We start from the raw sequence: 21741 nt of genomic DNA, 5'->3' as shown, positions 1-21741 counted from the left end.
GATGCCCTTGATTCAGATCTTGTGTGTTTGTGTTCAGGGGAATTTATGCAAAGCTGTATTTAACATTGAGACATGTATACAGTTCAACGAATGACATCCTGACTAACATCATCATGTGACCTTATCCTTTCATGTGACCTTATCCTGTCATGTGAAGAATGCATCCATTAAGAAAGGCTCAAGGTGCTCCCTTTTAGCATACACACTGCCCCCCCCCCCTTACTAGCAAGACACACTCCTCCCTCCCCCCATACTAGCCAGACACACTCCTCCCTACCCCCCCATACTAGCCACACACACTCCTCCCTACCCCCGTATACTAGCCAGACACACTCCTCCCTACCCCCGCATACTAGCCACACACTCCTCCCTACCCCCGCCTACTAGCCACACACACTCCTCCCTACCCCCGCCTACTAGCCACACACACTCCTCCCTACCCCCCCATACTAGCCACACACACTCCTCCCTACCCCCCCATACTAGCCACACACACTCCTCCCTACCCCCGCATACTAGCCACACACACTCCTCCCTACCCCCCCATACTAGCCACACACACTCCTCCCTACCCCCGCATACTAGCCACACACACTCCTCCCTACCCCCCCATACTAGCCACACACTCCTCCCTACCCCCGCATACTAGCCACACACACTCCTCCCTACCCCCGCCTACTAGCCACACACACTCCTCCCTACCCCCGCATACTAGCCACACACACTCCTCCCTACCCCCCCATACTAGCCACACACACTCCTCCCTACCCCCCCATACTAGCCACACACACTCCTCCCTACCCCCCCATACTAGCCACACACACTCCTCCCTACCCCCGCCTACTAGCCACACACACTCCTCCCTACCCCCGCATACTAGCCAGACACACTCCTCCCTACCCCCGCATACTAGCCACACACACTCCTCCCTACCCCCCCCCCCATACTAGCCAGACAGTCTCCCCCCCCCCATACTAGCCAGCTGCTCTGCATACTTGGCCTGCAGTCCAGGGTCTGTTGTCCCAACGTAAAGACCCAGAATGGTCCCCCTCCTCCTCTCGCTCAAGGCTCTTGTTTACCAGACCCTGACGTTGATTACATTAGGAGCCGTTCATCCCTCCCTAGCCGAGCGCCCGCTCTCTGTAAAGCGTAGCATGCTAGCTAGCTGTCCCTTCACCCCCCGACACCGCCTGGCTCTCTGAGATGGGTCTCATCCTGTCCAAGTGTACCACTCTCTTTCTTGAACACACGGAAAAGCAACCGCGGCCTTTGATCCCTGCAACCTGTTAGAAATAGGCACTTTGAGTTTCACACAATTTCACGGTTAAATCTCATTTTGTTTTGCATCTGGAAATAGTGAATATTGAAATATGTGTGATGTGTGATGACATGGCCTTAGCACAGAGGCCTAGAACTCACGGCTGTCATTTTAAAGCTGATGATCAGAGTGAATCTCCCCAGCTTGTCTTTAGTAGCCCTGTACAGTACTGCAGCTCTGCATTCGAATGGCTATTTTCATTATCTTCAAAAGCACACTGAATGAGACATGATTTAGACCAGTACAGAAAGTGGTGCTTAATTTATGAAACTTGAAAATCGAATTCTCAATAGAATGTGGACAGCAGTGAAGTGAGCGGCGTCCTGGTGTGTTTCAGGGTGGACGCTGGCATCTGTAACTGTGTGTTCTCATCCAGTAGACACTCAGCCAACCATCATCTATTGAAATAAAATATATTATAGCGAAGTCTTGCTCGTGAATGGGAAAGTTTGATAAGAGTAACAGTCGGTCAGAATATCGCAATGGATTAGCATGCTGGTATTCTGTTAGACTTATCTTGGGATCTCCCTGAGTGCTGGTAGTCATGTACACCTGTTCTCCATGAGGAGGGCTGTCGGTGACATTGGCAGAATACAATACAGTTCAGCAACCAGCGTCTCTGGACACACTCCAGATTCAGAGGCCCAGTGATCACGTGAGACTTGATGCAGCATAACCAGCTAAACTCGTCTTGGATTCAGTTCCTGTAAGAAAAGGTCCTTGCATCTCTGGCATTTGTCTTGTGCTTTTTCCATGTGGCACGACAGCATGTAAATGTCTTGGGGACCGTCAGAGCCCAGTTTTGGTGGGTCCCTCTGATAAGCCCCTCTGAGATTACATTAGTTACTGTACTATAACCATATTTATGCCAATGAATAGAAAAGCTTTACACCATATGTAATATTCAAATAGTCAGTGGGAAAACATCCAGCTGTCCAAAGCCTGGCGTATAGACCTGTTCTTCTGTTGAGTCATGACATGACTCAGCCATTTCAGCTTCAGTTTGCTGTTGAATATTGAATAGATGTAAATAATCACAATATTTGAGATTGTATTTATATTGCCCATATCTGCAATATTTGTTTTTAATGGGAAATTATTTGGATTGAAAATACAATAAAGACTGGACGGCTAAAAAGGATGTCATGTTTGGACTACTAGATGGATATAAGATATAGACTAGATAGATGTAGATACAGGCCTACTAGTTGCTTTCAGAACAGCCTAGAAAAAGGTAGTGCATCATTGTTTTTTTCTGTGTTCAAAGTAATCCAAACCGATACAGATAAACTACAGGAGCTTCTTAGCTTAATGTCTGCTATAGTACCCCCTGTTTGGCAGTAGATCAAGGGCTGGATAACTTTAAATCTGCACCACTTTCTATTTGAAATAATCAGAATATTTTGCAGTGATGCAACTTGACATGGCATCCATTTCCTTGTTTAAAGTCTTTGCAAAGGTAAGGTAATCAGTGCAAATGTATGAGCTACATTTCCTCATTTTTTTTGCCTTTGTTCCCAGGGTGCAGTGTAAATGAAGTGTGGAGATGGGTTTGGTAATGCGAGATCAGGATACAGACATTTCACAATGTCCCATACGGCCGTGACAAGACTCACCTAGGTTACTCCCTGGAACCAGCTTTATCAGGGCTCAAAGTCTGCTTACTGGCCTCAGTCGACCTGAGGTCTTATTCATTTCATCACTCTACCAACTACGTTCCTGAAACGGATACATATCCATGGTAACAGGACTAAACACTGAGGAAACCGCTTGTTTATAGATCTGTCTCACTCAAAATGGATGATAAAATAGTTAATGCATAGTTAAACATGCGTGTGAACACTGTTTTTCATTGGATTTATATAGCGTGTACATAGTTAATCACTGGAATGATATAGCCCATCAAATCATGACTGCCATTCCTCCCCCTCCTTCTCTCAAATTTAGCTGATTAGAAACATCTCAATACCACCTTTGGCATGGCAATAAAAATAATCAAAAACTTCATCTTAGTAACAAATTACATTTATTGTTCCACTATTACAGTAGGCTACATCTCATGTGCTGTATATGGGCTCAGTTCAACTGTCATGTCAAGAATCTTACATTTTATCAGATATCCCAATTACAGTAGGTCTGGTTTCAAAGGATGCCTTCATGTAGTAAAAGTCCAGGACACAGAAGCACTGGGCACAGGAGCACAAGGTAGTCTGGGAAGGTAGTTATTAGCATTGTCACACAGAGGTTGAGTTTGGACGGATCACAGAGTAGGCCTACAAGTGCGGTGAGTTGTTGAGATTAATGTTAAGCAAGGTATAGTGTGAACTAACATCATATGGTCACTATATTATTTGTGGCGTTCCTCCTCACCCGGTCTTTGCGGACCAACACTAGGACGGGCTACTTGGCCAGGTTGAGCAGCTTGATAATGTCTCCCTCAATGTTGCTGGTCAGGAAGCCGCGGCTGTACCTCTTGAAAGGCTCCCCGTCGGGCCCGATGAGGAACTTCTCGAAGTTCCAGGAGATGTCGTTTCGGCAGACGGGACTCCAGATGATGCACTTGGGGTCTCCCATGAGGGACATGGGGTCGTCGCTGGGGAAGGGCAGCTTGTCCTTCAGGAACTGGAACAGCGGGTGGACGTCCTTACCGTTCACGTCCGCTTTTTCCAGCAGCTGGAATTTAGGCTCGAAGCCGTTTCCTGGACGGACATACTTCAGGGATAGCAGGATCTCTTCATTCCTGCAGTTTTCCTTCAAGGGGACATGGATGTCATTCGAATGTATACTCAACATTAAGCATATCACAACTATAATTGTTTCTCAATGATGGAAAAGTGCCATAATAAAGATGTTTACATGACGTTCAATAGACCGAAGAACCCAAATAGCACACTGTACAAATCTCTCCATTCTGTAGTCTGCTAACCCCCTCTTTTACCCCTGTCCTTGCATGCCCTACACGCCCTGGATGTCTCACCTGATGACCGAACTGGTTGCAGGGCACTCCCAGAACCACAAGCCCCTTGGCAGCGTAGCGCTCCTGGAGCTCGTTCATCTGGGTGTAATCCCTGGTGGTCGTGCCTCATAGAGACGCCACATTCTCGATAAGCACCACTTTCCCCTGGAGGGACAATAAATTCAACGCTTCTCCTGTCAAAAGCTTCACCGTCAGGTCGTAGAATTTCTTTGTGGCAGCCATGCTCGACATACAGGGATACTTCTCAGTCTCGGTGCAGTCAGACAGGCTTCTACGCGAAGGCTAGCAGGGGAAGAGTTCTTATACTTGTTGCGCACAAAGAAGTCGGGGCGTCTGAGGGTATTTAGGGAGAGTCAACAAACTCGATATACGAATGTCTTTACGAATGCTTTTATTGAGCACTTTCGTAGCTTGGCATACTTTCCCATGGGAAGAATAATAACAATGCTTGCTATGTATTTTTTTAGCGAGAGAATTACTGTATATAGTACTAAAAGAGGCCATTATCAACTAGGTTTTTCGCTATCTGTTGTGTGATTTTGTGACGATCCCTCCGGACATTGCAAATCAGCGCGGGAGTTTGTGCTGTGACCTGAGCTCTGTTAGTAGCGGGTGACAGTAAGTTTCATCTCGCTTTCTCCCAACTAAGACATTCATAGAGACTATCAATACATCACACACCTCTGTGAAGACGAGATCGCTGCTTTAGTGCCTATTTTACCATTTGCTCTGTCCATTCACTTGTCTGGCTAACCAACTAGGCTACCGTTAGTTAGCACTAGTAGTAGCAGCTTTAGCTAGCTACAGTAGCTAACCATACCAGCAGCAGCTGACTGCATTAGTTAGGCTACTGCCAGCCGAGCTAGTGCTACTCTGTCCCCTGCAGACATGATGCGCAAGAAGAGACGGTCCTCCGTGGACAAGGGTGAAAGTGCTGCACCGCTTGACATATCCAGTAAGAACGATTATCTAATGGATAAAGCTGTTGCTATCTTGAATAGTGAGTGGATTATGGTTTAATTCAGTTTAAAACCCGTCCTGCTCTCTCGTCCAGAGGCCAAGAAGAGTCGGAGTACTGGCCGTCAGTCCAAGGCCACAGTTCAAGAGGACAATAACGCTTCTGTCTTCGGACACTTCCTGCAGGCTGCGGGTGTCTACACGGGACAGGGTGGCGCGTCCAACGAGATAGGTACTAGGACAATAGGACAACTATTTACATTTTTAAAACACACTTCAAACGTTGAGGCCTACTGAATGCAATGGATGTATTAAGTTCATATATGTCTGTCTGTCTGTCTGTCTAATGTTTCTGTCTTTTCTCCCCAAGCTGTTGACCAGGTGGTCTTCCAAAAAAGACTACGGCAACAGTTACGAAAAAGTACCCGGTACCCAGATGTGAGTATGACTAATGTTTATATTACTTCTAGAGTCAGCACCTTTCTGACTGCACCAAAGCCAACAGAATAATCCAATAACCTGGTTTTAACAGATTGTCAAGGAGTTCATCTCTGGCTTGGAGTCCCACATCGAGGACCCTGAGAAGTTCAAGAACTGCCTCCTCCCCTGTGTGCCGCGCCCGTCAGATGGAGACGCCAGGTGGAGTAGATATTAATCAAACAGCCCTCTGGTACTGTGTGTGTGTGTGTGTGTGTGTATGTATGTATGTATGTATGTATGTATGTATGTATGTATGTATGTATGTGTATATATATATACAATTGTATCACAGTAACTCCAGTCATTAGCCTTGTCCCTGCCCAGTCATTAGCCTTGTCCCTGCCCAGTCATTAGCCTTGTCCCTCCCCAGTCGTTAGCCTTGTCCCTTCCCAGTCATTAGCCTTGTCCCTGCCCAGTCGTTAGCCTTGTCCCTGCCCAGTCAATAGCCTTGTCCCTGGCTCTTGTGTTTGGTCCAGCTCTGTCAGCTCCTTCCAGGAGAGTCTGCTGCGCATGCTGCTAGGGATGGAACTGCTGCAGGTAGGACCGCCTCTCTACACACAGACAGACACACATAGACAGACAGACACACAGACAGACACACACACACACACACACACACACAGACAGACAGACAGACACACACACACACACACACACAAAGACAGAAACAAACATCTCGTCCAGCCAGTTAAAACGGTGGTAGAATATTCAGCGTCTTTTACACATTAACCGGGGTGATGTGATGATGATGATGATACAAACATCTTTTTCATTTCTTTTAGCCTCTGGTCATCAACACTTTGTTTGAGAAACTTCCGGAGTTCATGTTTGATGGGTAAGACATTTCTGTCAGAGTTGTTCATGTCAGTGATTATGGAGTCTGGTTTGGCTCTTTCTCAACTCTGGGATAGATAAAGCTAGACGGGAGCTAGAAGGGATAAATAAAGCGAATTGAATAGATACCGGCCTGTCCTCCTGTCCCCCAGCGCTGCAGCCGATGGCCTGAACATCCCCCGCGTCATCGTGAACCAGCTGAAATGGCTGGACAGAGTCATCGACAGCAAGGTGCTTATCCTCGCTAAGTCAGCAGATCTGTGGCAGACTGAACCTTGGCCTGGTCAAGTCACCTGAATGCCAGGCTCTCCCCGCCTGGACTGGTCATGTCACCTGAACTTCAGGCTCTCCCCACCTGGCCTGGTCAGGTCACCTGAACGCTAGGCTCTCCCCACCTGAACGCCAGGCTCTCCCCACCTGGCCTGGCTTCCCTCGCCACTCTCTGACCGCGTTCTGTCGTGTCATCGTTGGCAGGATTTAGCAGGCAAGCTGATGCAGCTGGTCAGCGTGGCGCCTGGGGGGGTGCAGTGTGATATCATCACCAGCCTGCCGGAGATCCTGGACGACTCTCAGCACGACCACGTCGCCCGGCAGCTCAAGTGAGTCCGCCGTCTTTTTTTAAGCTGTCTGACGGGCGTGGTGTTGGGTGTGATCTGGGGGTCAAGCGGTGATTATGTGATCTGCTGGTCATGCTTTGTCTGCCCTGTAGCTCCTTACTCCATGAAAACACCCAGCTGACCGTGCCTGTTCTGGACGCCCTTTCCAGCTTAAAACTGAGCTCATCACTGCTGACTGAGGTTAACAAGCACACACACGCAAGCACCCACACACACACACACACGCACAAACACTCACACACACACAAACACGCGCACACACACACATACACACAAACACGCGCACACACACAAACACACACAAACACTCACACGCACGTACACACACACACACACACACACACACACACACACACACAAACAAGCACTCACACACACAAACACGCGCACACACAAACAAACACTCACACACATACACACACGCACACACACTAACACTAACTCACACAGTAGCTCTGACTGACCCTGTGCTGCGGTCTGTCCAGGTGCGGGTTGCCGTCATGGCCACCCTGTCGGCGGTCCAGCTGGAGGACCTTCCCGTGGTGGTGAAGTTCGTCCTCCACTCCGTCTTCCCCTCAGACACCTACCAGGTCAGCGACCGGCCGCACGCTGGGGCCTGTTTTACCGCTCCGTAATGACCGTCTTCACTGTCCAGACTGTGAGGTCATGAGAGGAGCGGTCTGCCTTACAGACGTCTGACCATGGAGGCCATTCATATCAGAAACATTTAAGAGATGGAGGGAGTGTTAGGAAGATAAAGATGTCTCCTCTACATAATGAGATGTCTCCTCTACATCATGACAACTGAGCTACAAGGGAACATGGTTTAGGCGAAACTGACTGACGACATGACAGTGCTGTCTGTGTGTGTGTGTCTGTGCGTGTGTGTGGTGTGTGTGCAGGTGGTGTGTGACCTGCGGAGGGCGCTGCAGCTGGAGCTGTGTGTTCTCCCCCCCGGGCTGCAGGCCTCCCAGAGCCGCGCACGCAACAAGGGAACAGCAGGGTGAGCTCTCTCTCACACGCACACACACACACACACAAGGATCAGCGTTTACCGCCAGGGGTAGGAAGGAGGAACCCACACAGTGACGTTCTGTTGTGTGTCTGACCTCCTGGCGCATCTCTGCGGCCCTGGTCATCCACTCTGTGGCCCTGGTCATCCAGTGTCCAGGCAGCCAGCGGCAGCAGCAGCAGTAGCAGCCTGGACAGCGTCGCTCTCGTGCTGGACGTCATCAAGTCAGCCGTGCGCTTCCAGAAGACCCTATCAGAGGCCTGGCTCAAGGTAGGGCACCATGCTGAACTCAGCTGGCTGGTTTCTTCCATGGTTCTTCCATGTTTTCCTAACGTAACCTCCTCCTCTGTGGTTGTGCAGGCCATAGAGAGCATCGACCAGGCCGAGGACCATAAGGTAGGTCTGCACACAACCTCCATTACACGCCCCCCTCGCCTCTCTGTTTATTTATTAGAGTTCGGTCCGATTAATCGATTAATCGTTCATGATGGTCAAAGTCCATTTTTTTTTTGGGGGGGGGAGTAATATCTCAGTTCTGTAGCTGTGTTGGTTGAAATGGGGGCTAAATTACAGCATCAAAAATCAAAGGAATTGTGGTCTTTTAAAATAGTGGAATCAAATCTCCATGAATGATTGGCAAAAAACGATTAATCGATTAATCGTTCAAACCACTCACCGATTAATCGACCGTGAAAAAGGTGTGTTGTGCACATCTCTATTATTTATACACATGACAAGCGACAGCCTCAATTAAAGGGACAGGTTGTCTGCTCTACTGTACCAGGTGATAGATCTGCTGGTTCTGTTCTGTACCAGGTGATAGACCTGCTGGTTCTGTTCTGTACCAGGTGATAGACCTGCTGGTTCTGTTCTGTACCAGGTGATAGATCTGCTGGTTCTGTTCTGTACCAGGTGATAGATCTGCTGGTGCTGTTCATCCTGCACGCCACCAACGCCAACCAGAGCCGGCGAGGGGCGGAGCGCGTCCTGAAGGTCAAGGTGAGGTCGGGACAGATCCAGGAGGCCCTGCTGCAGAAGACCTTCAGAGGCTACGCTCAGGTGGGCCGTGTGTGTGTGTTTGTGTGTGTGTGTGTGTGGTTTTATGTTTTCTGTTTGACAATGGTAACTGTTTGTGTTTTCCCTTAGTGTAACTGTGCGTGGGTGTGTGTGCGTGCGCGCGTGTGGGTGTGTGTGTGTGTGCGTGCGCGCGTGTGTGTGTTCGTGAGTGTGTGTGTGTGTGCGTGCGCGTGGGTGTGTGTGTGTGTGTTGCAGGTCATGCGGGGGTATTTCTCTTCCATCCTGGCGCTGGCCCAGAGTCTCCTGCGTTCTCCAGACTCCTGCGTGGTTCCATTCGGAGGCCATATGTACAGAAACTCCTTCACCGCCTTCGACTCCTACTGCCAGCAGGTGAGGCCTGTGTGTGTGTGCGTGTGTGTGTGTGCGTGCGCGTGTGTGTGTGTGTGTGTATGTGTGTGCTAAGCTTAATTGAGAGCACTAGGAAAAGGCTAGAACATCAGGACCCAGTTGAGAGCACCTGACTGATGACCAGGCCTCTCTCATCTCAGCAGACCACCCACGCTCTACTACATTCAGATGACCTCAAAGGCCACTAGGTGGCACCAATATCTCAACTCATTTTACCTCCTTCCTAGACCTAGTGTGTTCACATGTGTGTGTGCGTGCGTGTGTAGGAGGTGGTGGGCTCCCTGGTGACCCATGTGTGTAGCGGTGTGGGCGGAGAGGTGGACGTGTCTCTGGAGCTGCTGTGTGGTCTGGTGACTGACCGGCCGTCTGACATGGCGCTCTACGCCGTGTTCGTCAAGGTGACCACTAGTCCGTCTGAAAACAAAGCTTTCACAACATAATCAACATTTATACATGCTTATATATACATATATTGCTTAGCTGTGTTACTAGTCATTACTGGTGCGTGTGTGTGTGTGTGTGTGTCTGTGTGTGTGTGTGTGTGTGTGTGCGCGTGTGTGTGTGTGTGTGTGTATGTGTATCAGGGTATCCTAGACTACATGGACAACCTGACTCCCCAGCAGATCCGCAGGCTGTTCTACCTGCTCAGTGGCCTGGCCTTCGGACAGCAGCAGAACACACACATCCAGGTAACACACACACACATCCAGTTAACACACACACACACAAATACATCCAGGTAACACACACACACACATCCAGGTTGTTCTTCTTTGTGCGGGTTAGGTGTTGTGTTCCCCCCCCCCCCCCCCCCCCAGGGCCGAGGGGCTATCCTTTTACCACTCACCCAGGCTGTATATCCGGGCACACACCCAGGAGCCATGTCACCGTTTCCTCTTCCAAATCCGTCAGGCCACGCATTCCGTTGGGTGTCCGGTATATTGGACAGTCCTGGATGATGTGGTCTTTGGTTTGTTCCTCGGCGCCACACTCACACGCCACACGGGATACCAAGCCCCATCTGTGCATTGATGAGCGGAAGCGTCCGACGCCGGTCCGGAGGCGGTTAAGCCTCACCCACGCTGGTCTGGGTAAGTTCATCCCGGTAGGGGAAGGACCGGCTGCCGGGATGAAATCACAGAGTCTGGAGGTGTTCTCCTCCCACTCCACATGCCAGGTGTGGTGCGCCCATCCTGCCTCGCTGATGTTAAGATCTCTGCATTGCTGCAGGAGATCCCGTGCTGCACAAAAGGGTGTCTCAACTCGAGTCACCGGGGAGGCTCTGCTGATGCAGTGAGCCTGTCATGGAGCAGGTGGTTAGGCTCCACGGCCCGGCAGGCGAGACGTGCTGTGGTTCCTGTGCGGCGGAGGCCAGCGGGCTGGATGCCTGCGAGGATGGGAAGGTTGTCCACAGGATTGGGACGCAGGCATCCTGTCATGATGCGCAAGGCTTCGTTGATAGGCGGGTCGATGAGGCGGGTGTGAGCGCTGCGACACCAGACCAGTGCACAGTATTCACTGGTGGAGTAGACCAGGGCTAGGGCTGCTGTACGCAGTGTTTTTTCCCGGCGCCCCAGCCTGATCGGACCAGTCACCTCATCAACGCCACACGTAGCTGTTAACTTCTTGCGCAGTGACTAGAGGTGTCGGCGGAATGCTAGCGACCTGTCCAATGTCACGCCGGGGTAGGTTGGTTGGGCGCTGCATGGCAGGAGTGTTCCATCGATGTGCACTCGGAGTTCACGTTTGGCTTCCTTGTTGTTAAGGTGGAAGGCCGCCGACATCGTCTTTGCCTCGCTGAGCTTCAATCTCCATTTCCGGAGGTATGCCGCTAGTGTCTGCATGTCCTGGCTCAGGGTCTCCTCCACGGCCTGCCAGTCTCCAGCTGAGTACACCAGCGCAAGGTCGTCTGTGTAGGCGTACTTCCTGGAGACTGTGATCGGCAGGTCGTAGGTGTTGATGTTATAAAGGAGGGGGGCCAGGACAGATCCCTGGGGGACGCCGTTCTTAAGGCGTCGCAACCTGCTTCACTGTCCGCTACCGGTGGTGAGGGTGAAGCTGCGGTTTCAGACAAGCTCCATGATAATGCTGACCAGTCCTTCCCCCAAGGGCTGCTGGGAGCAGACAGTAGGCAGCGTGCAGGGGACGCGCCCAGGGACCACGCTCCTGTCTTCGCCATGGTCGGACAGCGTTAACGATCTGTTCTTCTGCATGATTTTCATATTGGGCTCTTTATGGGGGAAACCCTTGGGCCACGGGGAGAACATGCAAACTCCACACAGAAAGGCCCGAAGACAGTACTAGGTACAGCGCCACCATGCCGCACGTGAGCGATCTGGGGGTTCAGTGTCTTGCTCACGGACACTTGGGCACAACGCCAGGATGGGATCGAACCTGGCGTTGTGGACCTTGCGTCCCCCAGCCGGCCGCTCTACCTCCTGAGTTACGTGCCGCCCCGAGAGATGGGGCGGTAACTCTTGGGGTCCCCTTCAGGCTTGTTCAACTTAGTTGATTTTACTGGGGGTGAGCCCTTCAGAGTTCAGCTGCAGAATTCTGGGTTGGGAGCTCCGCCGGCTGCTCTCCCCGCCTGGGGCAGCAGAACACCAGCCCAGGTGGGGGCCCTCAGTTGCCAGACTTTGCTTCGCGTACGGTGGTTAATCACAGCTACTGACGGGGGGCACCACGAGAAGGTGTCTGCCTCGCCCCCCAGGTAACACACACACACACACACACACACACACACACACACACAACCAGTGTTGGGTAAGTTACTTTCAAAACGTAACTTGTTACACATTACTAGTTAGGTTCATTTGAGTGTAATGCATTACTATTCCAATATTACTGTCTGTGTAGAGTAACTTGTTACAAGTTAATAGTTACTTATTTGAGTTACTTTTACCAAAATAACCGCAGAAGTACGACCATAGTAATTATAAACCGGAAGAGTGTACAATACAACACAAGACCTAGAGCAGGGGTGGCCAACCCTCGGCTCTTTGCCCGTCAATGTGCGGCTCCTCCATCCATTCATTTAAAAAAAGTTGGCTTGCGGCTCTTCCATCCTTTCATTAAAAAAATAAATTAATTCATTCCATAAGAACGTTTCTCTCTCTCTCTCTCTCGCTGTGCATTTCTTCCCGCCCATTTAAGTTTATTGCAGATTTGTCATAAAATCATACGATTCGTTTCGCTAAGGTCGCGAGGAAGTCGCGTGAGAACCACTTCAAACCAATCATATAGGTAGCAAATCACCTTGGTAACAAAATAATTGTCAACAAAATAATTTGCTTTCCGTGGGTCATTCTCTTTTACGACAAAAGCTAACGTAGTTTAGGCTACTGTACACAACCGAAGAATGGCTAGAAAGAAATGCGCAGCGAAAAGAAAATATGAAGACGAACACAGGACATTTTTTACCCGAGTGGGAGAGTCATTTTTTCTTCATAAAACGTAATGGTAAGCCATTCTGTCTGATATGCCAGACATCATTGGGGCATTTCAAAGCCTCAAATCTCCAGCCCAGTCCAGTCCAACCCTGCCCAGCCTAACCCAGCCCAGCCCAGCCAAACCCAGCCTAACCCAGCCCAGCCCAGTCCAGCCTAACCCAGCCCAGCCCAGCCTAGTCCAGTCCAGCCTAACCCAGCCCAGTCCAGCTCAGCCTAGTCCAGCTCAGCCTAACCCAGCCCAGTCCAGACTAACCCAGCCCAGTCCAGCTTAACCCAGCACAGCCCAGTCCAGTCTAGCCCAGCCCAGTCCAGCCCATCCTAACCCAACCCAGTCCAAAATGTATTATGTCAGAAAATATCTTGTATGTATTAATTTTAAATAAATTAACTTTAAATGTAAATTTAATGGACAATAACTTTTTTCTTCTTATTTTAGACTGGGGTGCCTTGGGATTTTAAGTACTTATGAAGGGTGCTGTGACTGAAAAAAAGGCTGAGAAACGCTGGTATTTATGGTGTGGCTCTTGGTGGTACCACAGTAATTATTGTGGCTCTTAGTCTCTGACTGGTTGGCCACCCCTGACCTAGAGCCTTCTATTGTCGCATATGACGAAACAAAATCAGGAATTTTCTATGCCAGTTTTATTAATAGAGGAACAATCTTGGACATATGTGAGAATGAAAATAAAAGTATACAATACAGCAAACCATTATTTTACGAGCTAGGCCTACATCAGTTTACATCAATCTTTTACACTTTTTTTAATTTTATTTTTATCTACAGATGAACTGAATTCAACCAATCCATGATTGAACTGAACTGCTGTCCAGCCTATGCCTATACTGTATGTACAGTAGGCTAGGCAGACAAATGTTTTTTCTTGCCTATCATTAATTCAAAGCCATTTTTGTGTCTTCAAAGCATCAAATCGAGTCAATATTGGCACAAAATTAACGCTAAATTCTGTGAGTAGGCCTTAAAATCACTGTCATTGTAGCCATTTTCCTTTAAGAACTGCAAATAGTGTGAATGAAATTCAAGTCTCACCAAAATGTTTTGTTTTCCTACTTGACTGTTGTTCTAACTTTGTAGTTCGTTCTCATAGATCAGTCTGTTAAAACTACAAATTCTTCCTGTGTAACATCACTTCCCTGTCCTCTTCATCCTGAAACTATGTCACTTCCTTTTTCACTGTATAACCTATCGACCTTGTCCACATCTGACTCACTCAGCCCGGATTCACCTTCTGTGCTAGAGTCCGACTCTGCAGAATCGTAACAGAATAAAACTATTGTCTTTGTTTAAAACCAGCTTGACCGACCACTCAGCGTGTTCTTTGAAATCTAAACTAAACCAAGTAAGATTTTCATTTACAATAGTCAAAATAAGAGGCCAGAATAGGACTAGTCATAGCATTATACAAGCTTCTAAGCTCCGGTTTGGTTGCAGAGGGTTGAAAGAACCCCATTCATACATTGGCAACATTAGCTAGCTTACCTTGTTGGTTTTTCAAGGAATTTTCGCGACAAGCTTTCTAAAAGTTGGTGATTCTACTATTGACAAAGATTGAATATCTTCAACAACATGCTCTGCAACAAATCTCTATTTGTCTCGGGTTCAAACATGGTATATCCAGATCCAGAGAAATAATCTATTTTTTTGCTGTAGACCGTTCCCTTGTCTTTCCTATACGTAGATTTCACTTCACTAAGACGTTGTTGCCCTTTTTCTGTATCAATTCAAAGTAATGGGAGTAGACTATATCCATTTTGAAAACGTAGTGCCTGCTGCCGTTGTTGTGTTCTCTGTGGGATGTGTGTTGTGGTGTAGCTGCAGGGTCCAGGTGAGCTGTGGTCAGGTCTAGGTTGTGTTGTAGGGTCCAGGTGAGCTGTGGTCAGGTCTAGGTTGTGTTGAGGTGTATATGCAGGGTCCAGGTGAGCTGTGGTCAGGTCTAGGTGTAGATGCAGGGTCCAGGTGAGCTGTGGTCAGGTCTAGGTTGTGTTGTAGGGTCCAGGTGAGCTGTGTTTAGGTCCAGGTGTAGATGTAGGGTCCAGGTGAGCTGTGGTCAGGTCTAGGTTGTGTTGTAGGGTCCAGGTGAGCTGTGGTCAGGTCTAGGTTGTGTTGTAGGGTCCAGGTGAGCTGTGGTCAGGTCTAGGTTGTGTTGTAGGGTCCAGGTGAGCTGTGGTCAGGTCTAGGTTGTGTTGAGGTGTATATGCAGGGTCCAGGTGAGCTGTGGTCAGGTCTAGGTTGTGTTGTAGGGTCCAGGTGAGCTGTGGTCAGGTCTAGGTTGTGTTGTAGGGTCCAGGTGAGCTGTGGTCAGGTCTAGGTTGTGTTGTAGGGTCCAGGTGAGCTGTGGTCAGGTCTAGGTTGTGTTGTAGGGTCCAGGTGAGCTGTGGTTAGGTCTAGGTTGTGTTGTAGGGTCCAGGTGAGCTGTGGTCAGGTCTAGGTTGTGTTGTAGGGTCCAGGTGAGCTGTGGTCAGGTCTAGGTTGTGTTGTAGGGTCCAGGTGAGCTGTGGTTAGGTCTAGGTTGCAGCCTCTACTCCCCCCTCTCCACCCTCTGAACCTCTTGACCAATCATTCATCCTCATTCTCCCCACTCCCGTCGCATCAATGTCAGCAATCAACACACAAACAATGAACTTCCTTCTCCCCGTGCTCCAAGCCACAGCGTGGCGCTCTGTGTTTCGGTAATGTAGCATTACTTTGTGACATACTGTAGTAACTGTAATAACATTCCCATAACTGTAATAACATTGCTGAAACCCTGTCTGTAACGCGTTATATTCCTTAGTTACTGCCAAAAGCAATATGTCACTGTAACACATTACTTTTGTAGCACGTTACACCCAACTCTGCGCGCACACACACACACACACACACGCACGCTTAAGTGTATCCTTGACAATGTCGATCACCCCTTGTACCCTGTGTTCAACGAGCTAAGAAGCTCCCATAGTAACAGACGTGTGCTGCCCAGGTTCTCCACAGAGAGGTTTAGAAAGTCCTTTGTACCAACGGCAGTGAAGATTTTTCAAGAATGTTGCTGTTATGGTCTCTGGTTGTTATGCTCGATTATACTCTATTTACTTCTGCGGTGTTGTCCATCTACTTTTTTAATGCATTGAGATGCACTATACAGTATATGTTTGTATCTGTTTTTACAGTGGCACTAAATTTCCCCCCTGGGGATTAATAAGGTAAACTCAACTCAACTCAACACACACACACCATCCAGGTGACACTACTCTACTTATCCGGTGCGTGTGTGTGTGCGTGCGTGCGTGCGTGCGTGCGTGTGTGTGTGCGTGTGTGTGTCCCTCCTCAGGATGACATGCACATGGTGCTGCGTAAGCAGCTGTCCAGCACGCTGCCCAAGTACCGGAGGATCGGCATCATCGGAGCCATCATGGTGGTGGGCAGCATGGGGGCACACAGGTGAAACACCACACACACGCACAAGCACACACACGCACACGCACGCACGCGCACACAATCCAATCCAATCCACTTTATTTGTATAGCACATTTAAAAAACACAAGGTTGCCAAAGTGCTGCACACAGAACACTAGAGACACTAAAATGTATAAAATACTAAAACACAAAAACTGTTAAAAGCAAAAAACACAGTGACTCAAGACAAGACACAAGACACAAAACACACACACACAAAACACACACACACCAGTGGCGATTTCTCCTCTAAGCTAGGGTAAGCCTGGCATACCCATACAGAATCCTAGATTTCAGACTGTTTTTGACTTAACTGCGTCTTGTATTCTGCCATATCGCTTCATTCTCCTCTGTGTTTCCGTAGTGCTCCGTTGCCCCCTACAGGCCTCATGTAAATAAACAGTCCAGGTTATGGTCAGGTGCCAGTGGTGTAACTAGCTCGTCGTTCACTTAACATTGTGTGCGCGTGCTTGCTTCACTGGCACTGGCATACCTGCTACCAGGATCCACCAGGACCTAACCCTGACACACACACACACACACACACACACACACACACACACACACACACACACACTCACTCTTTTCTCTGATTCTCTATGCACCTGTTCTATTAATCTCTCCCTCCCTCCCTCTCTTTCTCTTACTCTCTCCCTCTCTCTCTCTCTGACACCCTCTCTGTCTCTCTCTGACAACCTCTCTGTCTCTCTCTCCCTCTCTTACTCTCTCTCTCCATCTCTCTCTCTCTCTCTCTCTCTCTCTCTCTCTCTCTCTCTCTCTCTCTCTCTCTCTCTCTCTCTCTCTCTCTCTCTCTCTCCAGGTCCAAAGTGGAGGATTCTCAAGGTGGTACGTTACCAAAGGAGACGTGTAGACAGGTGAGTGTTACGGACTCCAGGACTGCTGCTAATCAGATTCTGGTCATGGCTGCGCCCTACCTGGCTTTATCACACGCTGTGATGACAACTACCTTCATCTTAATGAATCAAAAACAAAGGAATTAATGATTGATTTCAGGCAGAATAGTAGCAACCAAAGGCTAGCATAATGCATGGTGAGGACGTCCAGATTGTTGACACACGAGTACCTGGGAACAGTGTTCAACTCTGAGCTCATTCGATGCCAACGCAGACTGAGCTGTCAAGCGTGGACAACAAAGAATCCACTAGATGAGGAAGTTCAACTCACCCCATGTCTGTGAAACCATCCTATGTAACTTCTACCAATCATTCAAATCAAATCAAACTTTATTTATATAGCGCATTTCATACACAGAGGCAACACAATGCGCTTTACAGAGAGCAATGGGAGGGTTGGCATAGGTCCCACCCCTACATATTCCAGAGGGAAGCAAAAAAAACTGTTACACCCGGGGGCCAGAAAAATGAGCTGTAAAAATTCTTCCCTGACCCCTCTCAACGAGACGATCGAGCAAGTTCCTGGAAAATGTTTTTCTATTGCCTAAGAACATTTATAGAGCAGTAAACATGGGCTAGATACTTCATAAGAGAGACATGACTAACAGGAGAGTGCACACATAGTTCCAGAGAAGTTGCCTGCATGGGAGGCCATTATGTGTTAGCTATCACTGTAGTCTCTAATATGATATTTAAGTGAATCATATAACAAGCCTTCTGACGCTCTCTTTAATTTGCTGGCTCAGTGGTTTGTGGTTCAGTTCTGTGGTTTGTTTGTCTTTTTGTCTTGTCTGACAAAAATAGCGTAAATGGTGTTGAAGAAGTCTGCTCCCAGATAATGGAGTCAGCAGAGGGACCTGGGCTCTCTTTGGGAGAAGCAGGAGGCCCAGACAGGGACAGATTATTATCCAACCTGATCACTTTCTGGCCAGTGAATTCGCGGTAATTCCTTCGGGTCGGTGGCACGTAGGCCCCCCCGGGAGAACAAACCTCTCAGCCAAGTCCTCCATTCCAGCCAGCAGTCTACTACATGCTGACAGCAGCCACTAAGCTGTTCTTAAACTGTGAATTATGTACCTTCTTGCTACTGTATACTTCTGTTATAGTTATATTATGTTTACTGTTACTGTAGTTATATTATGTTTAGTGAATTGCCCTTCTGGGATCAATACAGTTGTCTGAATCTGAATGACCAACTACAGAATTGCTGATGTATAATTTTTTGGGGGTCACTGTATTACCAGCATAAAAACATGGAATCCCTTTTTTTCTAAACAGGGCAAGCAACAAGAGAAAACAAACTTGATGTATTCTACCTGATTCCTTGTGTGTGTGTGTGTGTGTGTGTGTGTGTGTGTGTGTGTGTGTGTGTGTGTGTGTGTGTGTGTGTGTGTGTGTGTGTGTGTGTGTGTGTGTGTGTGTGTGTGTGTGTGTGTGTGTGTGTGTGTGTGTGTGTGTGTGTGTGTGTGTGTGTGTGTGTGTTAGGTGACGGCTCTTCTGGAGTTGGTACGGTCTTGCAGTGAGAGCTCGCCAGAAGCTGAAGCGCTGTACTACGACGAACTGGCCAACCTGATACTGACCAGCACCCTGGACCCTGTCATACAGGTACACACACACACACACACCCTGGACCCTGTCATACAGGTACACACACACACTGGACCCTCTCATACAGGTACACACACACACCCTGGACCCTGTCATACAGGTACACACACACACTGGACCCTCTCATACAGGTACACACACACACACACACTAGAGGTCTTCACGGGTCGGGTAAATCCGAGAGGACCCGAACCAGACCCGAGACCCGTACGGGTCCGGGTCCACATTTCCACGCTTTTATTCTGGTCAATTGTGTTTGGGTGGATCCGATTCTATTACCTCGAGTCCCGGGTCTGTCATTGTGCGTAATACCCGAGAGAAACGCATGACGCAAATTCAGTGAGACCGCGGGTGCGACGCGAGCGGAGACACAGCAGCCACCACCAGTAGCCTACCTTGTTAAAAATAAGCTGAAAGAAAATGAATATAAAGAGGTCAAACCTAGCGGCAGCTTTGTGTATCCTTATTTATTTACGGCCGTTTCATTTCCATGCTGCCACATCACAGCCTGACAAAACAGCGATTGTTCCTGTCGAGATTGAGAGGAAATCGCAATTCCATCAAACTGTGATGCAACAGCATGCAAGCCAACAGCCGTGACAGCCTAAGCGATTAATGCCACTGCTACTTGCTACTACTGCCTGTCGGATCCGTAAAATACCTGATCCGATTCGGGTCTCGGGTCTCTGTCCTACTCCTGCTCTCGGACAAAATCGGGTCCGGTATACATATTTTAAAAAATGATCGGATTTAGTCGGATCTCGGAACGAATGTCTCGGGTCCATCTCGGTTTCGGGTCCACATTTTAGACCCGAGAAGACCTCTAACACACACACACACCCTGGACCCTCTCATACAGGTACACACACACACACACCCTGGACCCTCTCATACAGGTACACACACACACATTTTAATTGCTATCTTAATAAATGCCAGTCTTTGGATATGATATGTTCTTGTCTTCCAATTGACCCAACACTTTAATTAGCCCTCATTAATTGAGTGTTGATACTGTACTGTACATTGGCAAGAGTGCTACCATTCATGCCAGGGTAGCTGAGATGTTAATGTCAGTGCTCTGTTGTGCCCAAGGCCTGGGTAGAGAAGAGGATAGATGGATGGATGGAGGGAGGGAGGGAGGGAGGGAGGGAGGGAGGGAGGGAGGGAGGGAGGGAGGGAGGGAGGGAGGGAGGGAGAGATGTTAACGTCAGTCTGTTAACGTCAGGTAGGTAGGTACAGTAGGTAGGTGGGTAGGTGGGTAGGTGGGTAGGTGGGTAGGTAGGTAGGTAGGTAGGTAGGTAGGTAGGTAGGTAGGTAGGTAGGTGGGTAGGTAGGTAGGTAGGTGGGTAGGTAGGTAGGTGGGTAGGTAGGGGGTAGGTAGGTAGGTAAGTAGGTGGGTGGGTGGGTGGGATAGAGAGATACAGAAGTTGTTAACGTCAGTCTGTTAACGTCAAGTAGATAGGTAGGTAGGTAGGTGGGTAAGTAGGTAGGTAGGTGGGTAAGTACTGTAGGTAGGTAGGTAGGTACAGTAGGTGGTGGTGGTAGGTGGGTGGGTGGGGGGGGTAGAGAGATAAGAGAAGTTGTTAAAGTCAGTCTGTTGTGCTCCAGGCCTGGATAGAGAAGAGTGTTCTTGAGGACTTCCAGGAGGACTTTGTGGTGGATCTGGTACCAAATATAAAAGGGTGAGTAACAGTGAATTATCTTCCAGGTGATAGACCGGCCCAGGTGATAGACCAGCCCAGGTGATAGACCAACCCAGAACCAGTACGTCATCCTGGAACAGCAGGTCCATTTCTCTAGACCAGCTGTTTGAGCACAGAGCTCTCCAGCTGGAAGATTGTTTGACCAGAACATTAGTGTTTCTAGTGAACGTGATCTCTGTGTTGACTGCTTTTGTGTTGATTGGTTCTTTAGGGCTTGGGAAAATGTAGTCCCAGACACGGCCATCTTGTTTCTACACAGGTGTATCTATTTGTCTGATTGGCTCTACTGCATAGAATCCTATGCAATCAGACGAATAGATACACCTGTGTAGAAACAAGATGGTCGTGTCTGGGACTACATTTTCCCAAGCCCTATTGTAACTGGTGGTTCTGTGTTGACTGGTCCTGCATTGACTGGTTGTGTGTTGACTGACTGGTTGTGTGTTGACTGGTTCTGCTCCCCAGCTCGTTCCTGTTCCCAGGCTGTTTTATTAACTGGTCCTGTGTTATTAGCTAGTTATGTGCTATTAACTGGTTCTGTGTTTTAACTGGTCCTACTGTATGTTATTAACAAGTTCTGTTAACTAGTTCTGTGCTATTAACTGGTGTTATTAACTGGTCCTGTGTTAATTGGTCCCGTGTTATTAACTAATTCTGTGGTATTACCTAGTTCTGTGTTATTAACTGGTCCTGTGTTATTAACTAGTTCTGTGTTAACTGGTCCCGTGTTATTAACTAATTCTGTGTTATTAACTGATCCTGTTAACTAGTTCTGTGCTATTAACTGGTCCTGTGTTAACTGCTCCTGTGTTATTAACTAGTCCTGTGTTATTAACTGGTCCTGTGTTATTAACTAGTTCTGTGTTATTAACTGGTCCTATATTTGGGGGCCAAGCAGCGAAGCTGCGAAGGCCACCATTGTGTTTGTACCTTTTCTTATTATTATTTATTTGTTATTGGGGGCCAAGCAGCACAGCTGCTGCAGCACCCAT

At 48.5% G+C, this 21741-nt stretch overlaps 2 protein-coding genes across 2 annotated transcripts in view; one reads left to right on the top strand and one right to left on the bottom strand.

Annotated features, from left to right (window-relative positions):
- Positions 1-3325: 3325 nt before the first annotated feature.
- gpx1b (glutathione peroxidase 1b) lies at positions 3326-4572 on the bottom strand. The gene is made up of 2 exons (XM_084446353.1): positions 4296-4572; positions 3326-4069 (listed from the first exon to the last, which is right to left on the bottom strand). The coding sequence occupies exons 1-2, from the start codon at positions 4524-4526 to the stop codon at positions 3719-3721; spliced, it is 582 nt and encodes a 193-aa protein (XP_084302479.1). The 5' UTR covers positions 4527-4572; the 3' UTR covers positions 3326-3718.
- Positions 4573-5115: 543 nt separating this feature from the next.
- fancd2 (FA complementation group D2) overlaps positions 5116-21741 on the top strand; it is a gene marked incomplete at its 3' end in the record, with an annotated part of 45652 nt that continues 29026 nt past the window's right edge. The window contains exons 1-21 of the mRNA XM_084446073.1: positions 5116-5250; positions 5350-5484; positions 5623-5690; positions 5785-5891; positions 6209-6269; positions 6515-6567; positions 6719-6797; positions 7041-7165; positions 7276-7363; positions 7669-7773; positions 8086-8186; positions 8348-8465; positions 8556-8591; positions 9108-9254; positions 9468-9602; positions 9887-10018; positions 10205-10309; positions 16396-16505; positions 17342-17396; positions 18921-19040; positions 20655-20728. Of these exons, the coding sequence (XP_084302199.1) occupies positions 5184-5250; positions 5350-5484; positions 5623-5690; positions 5785-5891; positions 6209-6269; positions 6515-6567; positions 6719-6797; positions 7041-7165; positions 7276-7363; positions 7669-7773; positions 8086-8186; positions 8348-8465; positions 8556-8591; positions 9108-9254; positions 9468-9602; positions 9887-10018; positions 10205-10309; positions 16396-16505; positions 17342-17396; positions 18921-19040; positions 20655-20728 (2021 nt within the window). The 5' untranslated portion in view covers positions 5116-5183. The remainder of the gene's footprint in view (positions 5251-5349; positions 5485-5622; positions 5691-5784; positions 5892-6208; positions 6270-6514; positions 6568-6718; positions 6798-7040; positions 7166-7275; positions 7364-7668; positions 7774-8085; positions 8187-8347; positions 8466-8555; positions 8592-9107; positions 9255-9467; positions 9603-9886; positions 10019-10204; positions 10310-16395; positions 16506-17341; positions 17397-18920; positions 19041-20654; positions 20729-21741) is intronic.

The sequence above is a fragment of the Borostomias antarcticus genome (genome assembly GCF_949987555.1).
Source record: "Borostomias antarcticus genome assembly, chromosome: 11".
Lineage (NCBI taxonomy): Eukaryota > Metazoa > Chordata > Actinopteri > Stomiiformes > Stomiidae > Borostomias > Borostomias antarcticus.
This window is presented reverse-complemented; position numbering and strand designations above follow the sequence as displayed.